This window comes from Protopterus annectens, chromosome 3.part0 (assembly GCF_019279795.1).
Source record: "Protopterus annectens isolate FY-2018-M chromosome 3.part0, PAN1.0, whole genome shotgun sequence".
Classification (NCBI taxonomy): domain Eukaryota; kingdom Metazoa; phylum Chordata; order Ceratodontiformes; family Protopteridae; genus Protopterus; species Protopterus annectens.
In genome coordinates, this window is record NC_056731.1 from 866,468,197 (window position 1) to 866,485,125 (window position 16,929).

At 40.0% G+C, this 16,929-nt stretch overlaps 1 protein-coding gene across 1 annotated transcript in view; it reads left to right on the forward strand.

Annotated features, from left to right (window-relative positions):
• DTNBP1 (dystrobrevin binding protein 1) overlaps positions 1-16,929 on the forward strand; it is a 2,114,168-nt gene that overhangs the window by 821,081 nt on the left and 1,276,158 nt on the right. Inside the window, exon 7 of the mRNA XM_044065204.1 lies at positions 16,294-16,316. Within this exon, the coding sequence (XP_043921139.1) occupies positions 16,294-16,316 (23 nt within the window). The remainder of the gene's footprint in view (positions 1-16,293; positions 16,317-16,929) is intronic.

A 16,929-nucleotide genomic window follows, 5' to 3' on the forward strand; every position in this document is an offset into this window, starting at 1 on the left:
CCTTATGGTTATCTGTCAGATTTGTTGCCAGTTTAGTGCCATACATAGATGTTCATTTTTCTTTTTTGAAAAAAAATAATTTCTTAAAATTATTAATAGTTTTTTCTTATTAGATGGTATTAGATGGACCCTGCAAATTTCCTTAGTTTCTTCATTTTATGTTTGGCCATGGTAAGACTGCTGTTCCACCAGGGAAAATTTCTGTTCCTAGCATTAGAGACTTTGTTAATGGTAAAAAATGACTGATCAGTTTATTAACATAACTGTAAGATAACATCCAACTTTCATGTATAGATTGGCCATCAACATTTGATTTCCAGTCCCATGAACAAATAGTAGCATTATTTGCAACAAAATCAGATTGATAGAATTTCCTAATTACTATTTTATCCATAAGTGTTGGCAGGACAAATGGTACAACTTCAGAATGACACATGGATGATCAGACCTCCCTAAATAAGAATCAATACAACTGGGGACTTGCAAGTCAAACTACTATTTATCCACACCACATCCAAGATGGTACCACCTGTAGTACCATCTTTAACTATTTGTAAGTATCCATTTGTAACACCACTTATTAATATATTTGCAAGAAAACCAAGGGACAGACCAATCAATATTTGGGGAATTGAAATTCCCTGCAACTATATCAAACTGTCCAGAAAGCAATTAGTGTTGTAATTACATTATGTAATATCACCCTCATTACTAGTATTGGGAGAGCAAAAAAAAACGACCAGTATATCTACAGCATCCACCTTCAGTAACTTTTACTGATAAAAATTCAGTATTTGCATAACTGAAAGATGTGAAAGAAGAAACTCTTGTTGAAACATAAATAGATGCTCCCCCCTTTCTTTGTTGACCTGTAGATATGATGTCCACTAAATCCAGGAATTATTAAATGATTTGATGTTGTCTTTCATGTCCATTCATCAGTGTATGGGTCCTATGCTTGTGGCAGCATATTCAGTCTGAGGTATTTCAGTTAACACTGGGAATTATGTGTAATAGGAGGAACTTGAGCACTGGATCCAAAAGCTTGAAAGTGGCCAAAATCAGATCCAACTCTGATCCAAAGAAAAATACATTGAGGAAGGTCAGAAGCAAACAAAAACAAATCTATTGCTATAAGTACATACCTTTCAATCTGATGTTGTCAGTCTTCACGTAATCCTTGACTGTGGGTTTGGTTCCGTATTTCGGAACCAACTCTGCCATCATTCCATCTTGCGCACTGCAAAAATGCTCGAGCTTAGCTCTACCCGTAATGCTCCTCACAGGATTACCTCAAATCTTGTTTGCCACTTTTAGTGCCAGCCATGTCTATCCTACAGCTCTTGAGCAAGCTATATTTCTACAAATTGCAAGTGTTTTTCTCTGTTAAACTCTTTATTTGTGATTTCTTGTTCCTTTCTGTATTTACCCAGCTCCTCAATTTCTGCTTTTACCTTTCATAACACGAGCAGTGTTTCCCTGTCATACTATCGTTGGTATTTTCTTTTTCTCCTTACCATAACGGTATTTTCTTTGTACCATTGTTGGCACTTTTCCTTTCTTTCCTTTTCTACTTTAACATTAAGTAAATCTTTCATACCATTGTTGGTATGATTCTTTGTTCTATCTGCCTAAAAAAAAAGAGGCTTTGAAACTTTCAACTATTCTTCTGCCTTCTTTTGTGTGTTTTTTTTTTTGCTTCTTTGTTATGGTGGAAAAACCTAGAGGTATGTCTGGCTTCAAGAGATGCCAGAAGTGTGATCAAAAGTTACTAAAACTCTGACAGGCACTCTTTGTGTCTATTATTAGGGACTGGTGCATCTTCAAGAAGACGGTGCCATCTGTCATGGCTTCAGTCACTGGGCCCTCATAGAAAGAAAAAAATAAAGCTTATTCTTAAGAGTCCTATTAAAACCAGCTTCGATGAGACCATATTTGGTTCTCCCAAGTCAAAAATGGATATTAGCTGCTCTTCTTCTTCGTCCAAGCATGAACAACCTAAGAAGAGGAGCAGCTCGGTGCCGACAGTATCATTGGCACCACCCTTTAAAGTGACTAAGACTTCCCCAGTTCTCAACGTTTCGGCGGAACTGAGTGGGAAACTGACTTCAACATCGGTGCTGTCAATGTCTACCTGTGCACCAAAAAACTCAGCACCTACTACTGTCTTGGACCAAGCAACATCAGAGCTTTCTGTGTTCTCAGTTTCAGCAACTTCAGAACCGAAGGAGTTCTCATTTCAAGATAGACCACTTACCAAATATTCACCTTCCATAGATCCCTTTGCAGTCCGACCTCCAAGTCCCTTCTTGGAGAAACCCCAGTCCCCGTCAGTCTCTTTGGTCCATTCCACCAAGAGCCTGATGGAATCCGATATCTTGAGACTGGTGGGCCAGCTCCTGGCAGCGAGGGGATTATGCACTTCCACGGTTCCCAAGCTATCTGGCTCTGGAATTTTACCAGTTTTTACACCATTTATTGTTCCTCCTCTGACTCCAGCTGAGCTTTTCCTGGTTCCAAAAGTTCCAACTTCAACTGTCTCGGGGCTGGTCTGAGCTACTTCTCTGGAACCAACAACTGCCTTGAGCTCTTTGGTTCTGTCTCAACTGGAGACCTCCCAGGGTCACAGCTTTGTTGCCAGCTCCAGAGAGCATGGTTCCACTCCAATGTTATCAGAGCCTTCCATGTTCCTTGGGGCTTCTGCACATGTTAGCTGGATCCCAGCTTCGGCTTCAGAGGTGGCCTCATCGATGTGAGATGGGACCATGGTTCCGAAGGAGACTGTTTTGCTTCCACCTTCCATTGCTCTAAGAGAGATGGCCCACCTTCCAGGCCATGGAGAGGGCCTTGTCCACTGTGGGCTCATAGTCGATACCACTTTCATTGGAACAACAGCCATGCCCTACCCCCTGTCCAGAGCTTCTCCAGTCTCTGCCCTGGGACAGTGGGCACAGAAGACTCAGTATCCAACTGTAGTGATCATGTCCTTTTCAGACACCTCTCCGCCCCATCCCACTGAGGAGGTACCCCTAAAGAGTAAGTACAAGAGGAAGCCATTAGACTCCCCTGAAGAGTGTTGCACAGAAGATACTGATTTTGATGAAGGGGAAGGTTCCCCAAAGTCACCCCTGGAAAATGTCTCCTTTGAAGACATTCTAGAAATCCTTAAACAAAGGGGTGGCTGGACTTCACTTTTGCCTTTCTCGGAGGAATCGGTATACCTAGAGGCATTTTGTGCCGGACCCTCTACCTCTTGGATGATCTCTCCACCCACTGACGATCTGATTAAATTGCTTGGGCAGCGAGCTTGGAAAATATCTGATGCCATTGAGCCAGTTCCTAAGAGACCGGACCATATTTTGTCAACTCCTCAGGATCAACAGCACTGGGCTAAAGGGATACTAGTAAATGCCATGGTAGTAGCAGCAGCCACCAAAAGGGAACTTGCTGATGAAAGTCCTACTGTCCATCCTCCTAGTAAAGAGTCTAGAATGATGGATAGATTCGGGAAGTGCCGTATACTCTTCATCGACCTTCGCCCTTAGGTCCTTGAATTACATGGCACATTTCAAAAGACTTCAATGAGATCTGATAAAGGAACTATCAGATACTCTGACAGGAGCAGTAGCTGGGGGATAAGGGGGATGAAATTTGGTAGCAGGGTGGCAAAAAGCATGTAAAAAATAAATAAAAAATATAGACATATATCATTAGCCATTACTAGACTTAGTCACATAACCCACGCAACCTAAACATTTCACAAATAGCAACTGTCTGTTGGAATATCTACTAAGCAGTGATCCTTCAGTAATATCCACAATCTCTTTCAAATCCCCCAACGTAAGTGACTTTTTATATTCAAAGCTGGATGACTCTTTAATATAGGAGTATGGAGCCCTGAATTCTCCCCAAGTGACCTGGGTTTGATTAATGAAATAAGTTGCTGGAATAACTGTGTGGACAGAGATGGGTACATGCTGCCAAGTTTGCATATCTAAGACAGATGGAGTTTTTCAGTCCTTACGCTGAAGCACAATTTGATAGAAAGATGAAGTTTTGCACTCCAGTACACAGGAGTTCATGGGCTTGAATCTGATCATGGAGTCCATTTGAGCATTGCAGGGTTGCAGATGTGTGCACTTGCAGCAGTTCAGAATAGCAAAAGTGTTGCATGCTTGATGGTCAACAGATGAGAAGGTCTCTCAAGAACATCAGAAATCTGCAGGAAGATGGCCACTATGTCTGTCTTTTGATATTCCCTCCTCATAAGTGAAGAAGTCTGAATTGCGTCAGTTGGTGACATGACTTAGTAGATGCATTGTATTTGGGAGTATGGGTCAAAAATGAATGGAATAAATACATTCAAAAAAGATTCTGAACCTAATCCCCTTGGTGTTTTTGGCTTCCCAGCAGCTTATGAGCAAAGTGAAGAACTTTGCACAGTAAAATAAAAAACTGTCATTCAAAACTCTGACCCAGTTTCTTCACTTGATACTGTTGCAAAATTTCCTAGGTCTGAATTCTTTGCAAGATAAATGTTTCCCTCAAAAAGGAGAAAGATTAGAAGAGGGTCTGTTGGTTGGAGGTCACTATCATTACTTTATTCTTTGTACTGTAAGCACGATAGGTTAATTATTTTTTTTTTCTGTGTCCCCCCACCTTCCCCGCAGAAACCATCTGACTGCCTTCTACTTAAGGCCCCAAGTGAGGGATGCCAGAGCCAAGGATTGCACTCCTCACTAGCTTGGTTAGAACGCAGTCAGTACTCCTGACAAAGAGGAGATTGCCAGTACAAGCACCACACCACCCACATCACAGAGCCACACACCCACCTATGCAGGGGTCCTCAACAAAAACTTACCTAAATAGTAGAGACCCCCAAAGCACAACCACACTCACAAACATTCCATACATAATACCAGTCACATCACACACAGTAGTCATTGCACCAGTGTCTCACAAACACAGCCCATTAGGCAAAGCAATAAACCAATGCAGCCCATAAGGCATAGTAATAAACCAAACATACCAGTCATTGGTGACTTGATAGTGAGACATGCCAGTGTCCCCCTCACCGGGCTGAACAAGAAGGTCACGGTCAGCTGTTTGTCAATCGCTCAAATCCACCACATCACACACGCACTCAGGTCTCTCCACAACAGATACAAGTATGACTCTGTCATTGTCTATGTTGGTGTGAACGACTTGAGACATACCTCCCTGGACTATATGAAGAGAGACATGGTTGAGTTGTCAAGAGTATGTGCTCCAGGCAGGTATGACCCTAGCCCTAAGCAGCATCCTATCTTCACCAAGAATACCACAATGCCAACAAAAAATGTTTGACTTCAACAATTGACATAGTTTCTGATGTCTTTCTAAGGGGATCCAGTATCTGTCTGCCTGGGATGACATGGTGGACGGGCCACAATGCTTTGCCAGAGATGGCCTCCACCTGTCACCCCTGGAGTTCTGGATCTTGGCCAAAGCTCTTGCGTCCCCCATCATTCCGTTTTTAGGCCATGTTCCAAAGACAAATCTTCCAACATAAAAAATCTATTAAAAAGCAAATTTAAGGTCATGCCCCTCAAAGCTAGGAGCCTTAATCTGAAAATACACTCACTAGAGGCTCTCCTCACACTGGAAGATGCCGAAGTCTGTGCTGTCACGGAAACTTGGTTCAGAGCTACAGAGAGCACCCCTGCCTTACCAGGCTGTACCTCATTCCACACTTTCTGACCCCAAAATTAGGTCAGAAAGACTAAGGGTGGTGGTGTATCTATCTTCACTAAGGACAGGCACACCTCCAGACTGGTGTACCAACATGATACACTGGAATTACTCCAGGTGCAACTGACAGTTGGCAAAACACCCATCCAAGTTATAGCCAGCTATAGACCCCCTTCCATGTCTCAGGACACCCACACCTCCTACCTGGACCTTCTTGACTTCATCAAGGTACCCCCTAACACCCTGATCCTGGGTGACTTCAACTACCCCACTATAGACTGGGTGAACTGTTCTGCACTAATGTACTTACCCAACGATTCTTTGACTTCATCAATTCTAATGCACTAGATCAGCTGGTCTTAACCCCCACAAGGGGAAATAACATACTGGACTTGGTTCTCACAAACATGGGCGACCACTGTACCACTCCCATAGTATGTTCTTCCATGGTGAGATCATATCATCGGTCTGTCTCATTCGAAGTTTCTATCTCATCCACCCCCTCCCCAGCCGTAACCAGGCTAAAAACCTCCTCAAAAGCTGACTACAGCCTCCTAAGGGGAGGGTATTAGCAGCTTCAGACCACTGCCCCCCCTCAGATGATGCAGACAACTATGCTGAACAGTACGCCAGTGCAGTATACAAGCACCTGTACAACTGCATGGACTCAGCCATTCCGAACAGAACTAAAATCTGCTCCTCAAGGAAACACAAACCTGCCTTTTGGACATCCTCTATCAACAGGCTTTACAACAAAAGGAAGAAACTGTTGTCCATGAGTAAAAAGGAACAAATTCCAAATCTGAAAAACTCCCTTCTCTGCCTCAACAAGGAAAACCTCCAGAGCCAATTATGAGTTGAAACTAACCTCCGAAACAAAGGGAAAACCACAAGTCCTTCTTCAATTACGTGAGGAACCTCCATGGCAAAGCCCATGGTTGTTCCGAACTAGTACTTAATGCTGCCACTCACACTGATCCTACTGACTTACCCAACCTGCTGGCTGATAGGTTCAGTGCAAACTTTACCCCCTTATTGCCCCCCACAGGCCCAGTCGACATCCCTGATACTTGTCCCACACCTCGCATCTCTGTAGATCAAGTGTTAAAGTCCCTATCCAAAGCAAAGAACACAGCTTCCATGGGACCTGATAGTATCCCAGGCTGTATTCTGCACCATCTCCAGCAAGAACTAGCTTCACCATTGAGCACCCTATTCAATCACAGCCTAATTATAGGCTTCATTCCAGCAGAGTGGAGAACTGCCATTGTCATCCCTTTGCACAAAGATGGTGCCACTACTGACCTGGGAAACTATCGCCACATCAGCTTGACAAGTCTGATCTGTAAAGTCATGGAGCGTATTATTATGGAGCTCATAAACAAGGACATAGGCAATCTCCAAGCACTCAACCCCACCCAATTTGGATTCGTCAGGGACAGATCTTGCCTATTGAACCTACCTAACTTCTTGAGATTGTCACCAAGGCTGTGGATGAGGAAAAGTCAGTACATACAGCTTACCTTGACCTGGCCAAGGCCTTTGACACAATCCCCCACTCAGGCATCATCAAAAAGGTAACACAATTTGGTGTTAATCCGTATTTAGTCAGATGGGTGGCCAACTGGCTCACAAATAGGACCCACAAGGTCAAAATAGGTGCTGCCACCTCCGACAGCAGACCTGTCACTAGTGGTGTTCTCCAGGGATCTATCCCTGGACCCCTTACTGTTTGGCATATACTTCTCAGAGGTCCAGGCAAAGACAAAGGGCCTGTGGCTGACCAAGTTTGCGGATGACTGTAAGTTGGGTGCTGTCATTAACTCCCCAATTAATGTTAATATACTGCAAGAGTGTCTTACAGCTACAAATAACTGGTGCCAAAGTCATGGCCTTAAGTTAAACGCAAAAAAAATGTATTATCGTACCATTCGGCAAAAACACAGCCCCTGTTGATTACCACATCAATGGCAACCTAAGCACACAACCTGTGGTGAGAGACCTGGGTACTCAGGTTGACAACAATCTCACATTCGACCATCATGTGGCGGTGGTGGTCAAAAAAAGCCTTTTACTTGGTTCATCTCATAAGTAAAGGGATCGCATCCAGAAAAAAAGGAGGTTATTACCTCTCTGCATTCCTCCCTTAATAGACCTGTAATTGTGTACAGTGCCCCATTTGGCATGTACCTCTCCAAAAACGTGCACCAACTGGAAAGCCCACAGAAATACCTCACAAAGAAAATCCATGGCCTCCAACACCTATCCTATGTGGACAGGCTTAAATCACTATCACTCTACTTGGTATCGTACAGATTGCTCAGAGGTGATCTGTGTCTCGTTTACAAGGCCATGTCAGACCCTGCCCTACTGAAGATACTCCATATCCGTAAGTCTAACTGCTCGTACATTAACTGCTCAATAGGCCTAAATCTAATATGTGGCATCAACAAAACTGCTAGAGAGACAGGTTTGTCTCCCAGAGGCTTCTCCATCCCTGGAATGGACTTCCCATACATGTCAAACAGAGTACCTCACTGACCCTCTTCAAGCGCAACCTTGATGAGTGGATGGGAAACCATAAATTTGTCCCAGGGTTTCCACCTTTATCCCTCATTGACAGAGGTGACAGGTGCTGACTGAGGGTTTTTTTTTTTTTTTTTTGGGAGGGGGGTATAAACTCTTGGCTAGGCTTGAAAGGGCCCCATGGCCATTAGCCTAGTAATCTGCTATGATCCTATAATAAAGTAATCCATGAGAATCTCAATTTTAAAGTGCTATTGATTTCAAAATTCCAAATGTTAATCCTGATTTTGTTACATTTTGAATTCAAAAGATTCATTTCATTTCTAAGTAAATGTTATATCTAAATATCCTTACCTAACAGTGTGCTAAATCTAAGTTATCTATGCTAAAGTTGTTCATCAGTCAGCAGCTTTCCAGTGATACTTGTAAGTCACCGCTGTACACTTTGGTTAGGATTTTGTATTTCTGTGTTGTCTTTCTATATTTTGAATACTGTAGTTTGTTTTCTTTACCTTGTGTTTTTTTGCATTTGATTAATTAAGGACTCATTCATAAGACAGAAAAGTCACTTAAGTTTTAATCACTTGTTAACAGAGGGGAGCTAGGAACTAACAAAAATTTCTTTAAGGAGTAAACTAAAAACATTCAGAGCTTTTACCAGAGAGGCTCATCCAGAGACTTTCTGCTACACCTGAAGTTGTCTTTCTATATTTTGAATACTGTAGTTTGTTTTCTTTACCTTTGTGTTTTGCTTGCATCTGTTTAAGAGTCAGGCAGAAATAAGAACTGATTAATTAAGGACTCATTCATAAGACAGAAAAGGTCACTTAAGGTTTTTACCTTGTGTTTTGCTTGCATCTCTGTTTTAACAGCATATTAAACTTCTTCCACCCATTTAAGTTGTCTTGTTAAATACCACTGTCATTTCTCTCTACTTTCACTGGCTTATGTGAGTAATCACAAAACCATCACTTTGAAATCACCCTTCAATTTTTATTTAAATTTATTGGCCATCCATTTGGTGTTTCATACAAAACACAAAAATAAACCCACCCCTTCAGTCCATGCTGCTTTTTTAAAAGTAACTCTCTCCTACTTTTTAATTTTTTTTTAAACAGGTAAAACTCACCTTACCTATACTAACAATCTTACCTTTAAGCATCCCTTGTTTTACTTACTTCTAATACCTAAAGATCATCTCTACTTGACTCAAGTATCTTTTTCTCTTTTCATCTGTTAAACTCAGCACTTGTTCCTACACTACTTGAACCTGGGAATATTGAGACAATGTTACAATTGCCTCATGTACACAGACAAACCCTCTCCTCTCCCACACACACACTATAGACCCAGTCTCACATAGTACCATCACAACCAAAAATCATACACACCACAAAACACAAAAAGACATACTCAAGGCAAAATCTCAAAAAACTACCAAGGCCACCAGCCACCAAAGCCAAAACACCACACCACCACCCTCTCAGAACCTCAACACCTGCAACACATAGACCATGTCAGAGATAAGATGATCAGCTTTAACAATTGGCTTAAACATATGTTTAAAAAAATGTGGACATTTTGTTTATGCTTGCTTCATTATGTTTACAAATAACATTCAAAATGTCTCAGACTGTAGAAGTTTTAGGTGTTTGTGCCAGAGAGAAAAATTTGCAACTAAGAAGCTTCATGTACCTAACACTGTATTTATATGGACTTTGTGTTTTCAGACATAAAATACAATTCAAAACTGGTTGCATTACAAAAGGTGTTCCTCAAGGTCTGTGAATGTAACCATCTTGTGTGTTCAAGACATGGCTGCCAAGAAAGTCAGCTGGAGAGCAAAGCTCTAGAGGTGAATCTTAGTATCCTTAAAGAGAACACCCAGTAAGAGCGGTGTTCATTGAAACTCAAACACATATCTTTGTAAAACATAAAGCTTTATTTGCTCAACATACTGCCAGTCACAGAAAAAAAGTATAGCAGAGTGAAGTGTTGTACCAGCTTTCAAAGCCTTTAATACGTAAATGCTGTCAAACAGACAGCAGGCAGAAACCATGTCCCTCCAAAGAACAAATTGCTTTATAAGCTAAGTCACTTCATTCTGTCAACTTTTTTATAAGTGTGGCAGAATGAAGTATCTAACAGATTTTAAAGCTGTTTTACCTTCTGCCTACTGTTCTTTGCCCATCAGCGCAAGTCCAGCTCAGTGAGATCCCAGTCTTAACAGCGCTTAAGGGTGCTTCTGACATCAGAAGGGTGCTTAACAAGCTTGTCTTTTTCCAGTTTGTGGAGCATAATCATGGCTCTGCATGCACTACATACTAGTACTAGAAAGGTTAACTGTTATGTATATAAATGTTTAATATATTTCTGTGAATTAAAGAAGGAACTTGGTCATAGTACTCTGATAACATTTGCCTCACTATGTTCTAAAAGTTTTTCATATTGATTCATTCATGAAAAACTGTTGGCATTTGTTGAATCTCCCTGCATTTCTCTCAACATTAGCATAATGTTCAGAATACTGTTATAATTAGAACATGTCTTTTCTTTCCTCTCCTCATTGTATTTTTTTTTATTACTCCAAGTCCTTTTTTCCTTGCTTACCTGCTTGGTTCATTTTCCTTTTGGGGGGGAGAGGTGGGAAGCATTCAGTTAAGGCATTATATATTTGTTTGCACTTCTTTTTATGACCCATTTCAGAACTCATTTCAGTGTTATTTTCCTCATGGCTTGGCATATTTGTTGTTGAATCAAGTCTTCTTATGTTGTAATATCAGTCAGATATTTTTCCTGGTCACTAAAACCTGCGACGGGTCTGTTCCCTACTGCCCATTGTGAAATGCTGCCTTTATGTTTGCCATTTTTAATTTCTATTTTTTTATATATGCATGAAATCTTGCAGTGTGTAACATATACGGCAGCACTGTCATGGATGATTTGTGTAGAATAACCTGTGGCTCATTGCGCAATATATTGTGTAAAGATTTCAAACTGACTATAGAGGTCTAGTAGACTAGTAGATCTTTAACCAAAATGTCCATATGTTAAAAAATGGGGAAAAAATGTTTGATAGGAAGTTAGCTATCCCCTGCATTAAGCTCATTCCATCAGACTACAAGCTGTAACTGATGTTGTTTGACTGCTTTGCTTAAAACGACCCTGAGAAATGTCAGTACCCACAATCATGCACAACAGTTTTGCTAGCACCTTGAAGTAGGTCAAATTCTTTGCCTTTTTAGAAGGTTGCCCATATTTCCAGACCTCTTTGTCAGTGTTTCCGTCCTGAATTCCTTTCTTTGTTCCAAGTTTAGTAATCTACACTCTATGGTTCTTTTCCCATCAGTTCCATATCCCACACTCTACTTTCCTTGCAGAAAAAAAGAACTACACCAAGGATGCCTGTGAGAACTTGCACATTTTGACTGAATTCACCCTTCACTAAAGATCCCCACTTTTGCTGACCCCCTTGCCTTATGTAGATGGGGATTTTTCAGGTTACTAATGGCAGGCTGAGGTCCCTGACACAGTCGCTATGTTTCTGCCCCCTTGATGCAGCTTGTCTGTTAGTAATGTCTTATCTTTACTACCAAGTTTGGGAGTGCTGTTACATGCACCTTACTCAACATGCAGCTCCTGTTCTCTCATAACTTATGAGTCATTTTTTTTTTTTTTTATTTTCTTCCAATTCCTCCATAGTACACCCAGCACCATCATGACAAACAATAAATATTATTATCCTTTGTAGTTAACACTTGCTATAACAGTTGATTGAAATATCAGCGCCAGCACATAAAGAAATAGCCAGTATATAGTTACCGTAGTTCTGCTAGTTACTCCAGCACACACTGTTTAAGCAAACAAACCACTTGGTACAGTTTAACGTGCATAGATTATTGCCAAATAAAATAGGATAGTATGAATTACTATTTTAATTTACAGGAACAACCCCATTCACCCTATCTTATAAATTATTTAGAAAAGACCCATGCTTGGCATATAAAGCTATGAGTAGAAAATTTTAGTTGAAAACTTGCTTCTAGAACATTCTGTGAGTGAGCCAACACAAAGTCTGTTAATGTTTTGCTTAAAAATAGTCTTAGTTTTGCTGCTTCACAGTTGATGGTTCTGTGGTTCATTTCATGGCTGGGGTACCTTCTGTATAGTGTCTGCATATTCTGCATGAGACTGTGTGGATTTTCTCTGAGTAGTGAAGGTTTTCTTCACCTCCCAAAGATGTGCAGTAGGTAAACTGGCACTCCTTCAAATTGTCTGTAGGTGTGTGTTCATCCTGCAATGGCTTGCTCTCCTTTCTAGGATTTTTAATTCGCTTTAATTTCCTCACTTGTTGACCAGGTAAGTGAACAGCATCATCATAGATTGTTTTTAGCCATATCACAGGCCACAATAACAAGAGTAAAAGCTTTACATATTTACACTTCAGAGTAGGGAATCATCCAACATGTTTTGAGAGGTGGGAAGAAAGACAACCTAGAAAACACCCATACAGACCCAGGGAGAACATGCAGACTTCACACAGACTGTGACTGGATATGTACATAATAAATCAGAAAATGAATTAATGAAAAAGAAAACCAAAATAAAGAACAGATCCATTACCCAACAACTGCAATACTTTGGAAGAAAATATCATTAACACTAAAGTTAACCATCTCCATAACAATATTCAAAAACAAGACTCTTAAGTAAATGACCAGCACAACATACTCAGTGCAGTATAACTGCACTCATGTTTCTCAGAGGTCAGAAGGTTAAGTCTGATACTTAAAATCTGATTTGCAATAACCATGTGCATCACTACCTCCATAAAACATGTCAGAATTAATTGTCACCAGCTAACAAAGTAAGCAGAAATAAAAAAAGTACCCAAGATGATTGGTGAGAATTATTTGAGTTTAATATTTCCTGACAATCTACTACACTCCTACATTTAAGGATTTGTTTTGTCTAGAGAGCTAAAATCAGACATTTATAGAATGTTAAATACTTATATACAGCAAAACTATACTACATTAATGGTGATTTGACATATTATAATAGTAGAAGTCTGGTTAATGGGATTATTCCTGCAGGAATCCATAAATGATTAGGATAAGACCAAAGGTGGACTTCAGTCCTCCCGCTAGGTCTTTTTAGCAATCCTACATCATAGGATGCAGACTTCTGCAATGGCTATATGATGAGAACTGTCTGCAAAGTGAGTGTACCCAACTGTGTTGGTCAGGAGTGATTTTACAGGGTTATACTGCCATGAAATGCTCTTGGAGCCTTGAAAGCCTGAAACAAGTCATAATGGCATTATGAGTATTTGCCCAACTTTAAATGCATTTCATTGGTATGATAAATACCTCCCAAAAAAATTAGTGAAAACAAAATTGTAACAAACTATGGGTAAATGTAGTAATGTTATAATAAAATTGAACAGGATACCTGTAACAATCTGTATGAGTCGTATAGAATAGTAATATACAAATAGCCTTCAGAGTAACAAAGTACAGGCAATGGAGGTGGGGGAGTGGGGGTATTTCTCCTGCATCAATGATTTTGTTTGGACATATGCTGTTATGGTAACTATACTTACATGGCTGTGCTATGTTACTTGTATGGATTAATGCTGCAATAATCCACTTAACTGGGAGTGTCAAACGATCTATCATTATTTTTCCATTTATGAATGGGAAGCTCGTCTAAAGCCTGCTCTGCAGAGTAGACAAAACCTATCCTGCTCTCTCTACTGCTGATATCCATTTTGAACTGTTTAGAAAATGTGTAAATTGATGTTCAAGTGGCAAACTGACAAGTACTCTGGCTGTAATATTGGCTGCTGACTTGGAGTGAGCCCTGACCACCCCTGCCACTGTCTTACTGTGTCATAACAGAAGGTAATTGTTACCTGACTACTTAGTAAAGGTCTGTGTAGTGACTGTACAACCCCATGTTTCTTTCATAAAAAAGCAAACTGCAGATCAGTTTGCCATATGCATTTGATTCTCTCATTGTAACAGAGTGAGTGTGTCCATCCACTGGAACATAAAGGTGATGTGATAATTTTTATTGCACCAGTATAGGTTTCATAGTTAGTTTCATTTGTAAGCTAATGGGAGTCCTTCATCAGCAATGAAGGTATCATATCATCTCTGGATTACACTGTTTTCTGTTAGTGGAGCAGCATCAAATTTATTTATTTATTTTTTTTGTATGTCCGTGTAATTTAGAATTTATTTCCTTTAATTTTCTTCCTTAAGAAAGAAGAGAGGCAGCTGCTGACTAGACTGGTGCAAAGTGAATTCAGCCTATCATAGACGCAAAATAGGAATTTGTACTTAATGGCACCCTCTCCATATGGAAAACTTTGTAACATTCTTCACACATAGTACTTGCAACTCAGGAATCCATCTGGGTGGCATGACTGCTGCTGCCAAGAGTTTTCCTTGAAAGGAGTTGAGGTCTGGAAGTACTGATACTGTTAGAGTCAAAACGAGGAAAAGTTAGTTTTTCATTCACACAATTTAAGCCCAAGCAGATGCTGTTGGATACCTTGGAAGGTTAAGACGAAGGTCCGTTTCAAGAACTGTGTTACTGTGAGCTCTGGAGCTATGGCTGTAGTGAAGAAGCAGCAGGTTATAAGTGCATCTTGATGAATGACTAGGCCATGCCAGTTTTGAATAAAGAGGATATGTATTCTAGAACCTGCAGAACTGGAATAAGCACCAAGGTCCGAGCAAAAATATGGTCCATTTAGAGAGTTGTGTTTTTTAGTATTTTGAGTTTGTTTCTTTCAAAATAGAACCTATGAGCCTGTAGAGGAAAACATAAGGTTATTTTGAATTAATCAGAGATCCTCAAGACTCCTAAATTCAATGATTTGACTTTTGGAGGAAAATAACTCTGCCTTGTTATGTCATAACTGTTGTGCAGATGTATGATTATTCAAGGAACCTTCACTATCAAGATTAGAAGGGTGAACTAATAAGTTCTGGGCCAGCTGTCAAGTTTGCCCATTCACTCTTCAGTTAATAACATTCTTAGGACCAGAAAAGTTACTGGGCAAATGCCCTGTTACTGAAGCTGTGCACAAAACACCGTTAAAGCTGCATATCACATAATTATAAATACAACTGAACTTAATATGTTGCTATCATACCTGCACAGTAGCCCCACCACACATGAAGTCCTCCTTAATTGACTGATTAACTGAAATGCATCTTCCCCAAAATGGAAACATTGTCTCTGGACTGTGCTGTTTTTTTTATGCTGATTTGTTTGCTGTTAGAGAATTAGTGCAGTAAATTAAAAACATTAGTTTGCTTTTAATTTGCTTTGGCGTTATAAATTGTCTAATTTTGTAAATGTATAGTTGACTACAGCAAACATCTAGTATTACATGGAAGTTGATTCAGTGTGTGTCCTTAAAAATGTTGTTTTAGATGTTTTTATTATTTTATGCCGGTTGTAGTACTTATACTAATAAATGGAGATGTTTTCTCTTTAATGGCTGGTGAAATGCTATGTTTCTTCAGTGAGCCAAACCTCCTGTAAAAGTTTGTAAGCCAGATTCGGTTGTTTATATACTCAAGGTTTAAACAAGACATATTAAAAACATTCAGCTGTGCTGAAATGATGATACTTAATAACAGCACTCCATTACATGGGTGCACAGGTTATAAGTATGTTTTTAACATCTGGCCAGAGTATTAGGTAGCTTGGATTTTGTCTTCGTAACAAGAACTTACAAACCATGTGCAAATTACTCCATGACCCAAACTCTGGGGATAGATTATTTCTGTACTGTAATGTGTTGTTTCAGACCTGTGGCTTAGTGTGTGTGGTAGCGTTTTATTATGCATATTGAGGAACATTTGTAGTGATAATATAGCTTGTGCAATCAAGACAGAAATCTTTACATTTGTCAGAGACTTTTTTCATACATTGGAAACAGTGGTAGTTTTAACTTAATACTGCTTTAGTCAGAAGCATATTCCTTTAAATACTGACAAATTCTCTTCTCTGCAGGAAAGCACTTGAAGCCATCAAAGGTAAGAACTTCATTTTCTATGCAAATGCCTGTTTGGTTTCCTTGTAGCCTCTCTCTCTCTGGTCAGCTGATGACCTTGCCTGCATGACACGGTTGCAGAGTTTGCTTGTTTATCTGTTTGTCTATTTTGTTGGTAGCTTGTGACTTTTGCCCACTGACGTCTGTGAAAGTTTTGCCTTCCAATTAGTTTGGATGTGGCTGTATGTACATTTGGTCTTTAGTCTCTACAGATTATTGATGAAGCAGTGTCTTCTCCCAGGCTCACTGTTATAGCAGAACGTTTTCTGTTGTGTCAGAAGAGCTACAGGATATTTGTTGTTGTTGTTTGTCCTGGGAGTCCCTTGTTTTCTTTTAAAAAGTTGAAAGTTTTAGCCTGACTGGTTGTTCTGCATCTGAAGTGTCTAATGTAAAAAAAAAACAAAAAAACTTTCAAATGGATGACTGTTCATGCATGTCAAGCAACATCATTGCACTCATAAAACTGATCACCCATCACAAATGCAACTGTTAACTTGCATAGTGAACAAAATGTTAAGCTTGCCAATGATAAAATTCTTTTTCATAAAAGCACAAAACAGAATGGACTGATTATTGTTCACTGTGTACACACAAAA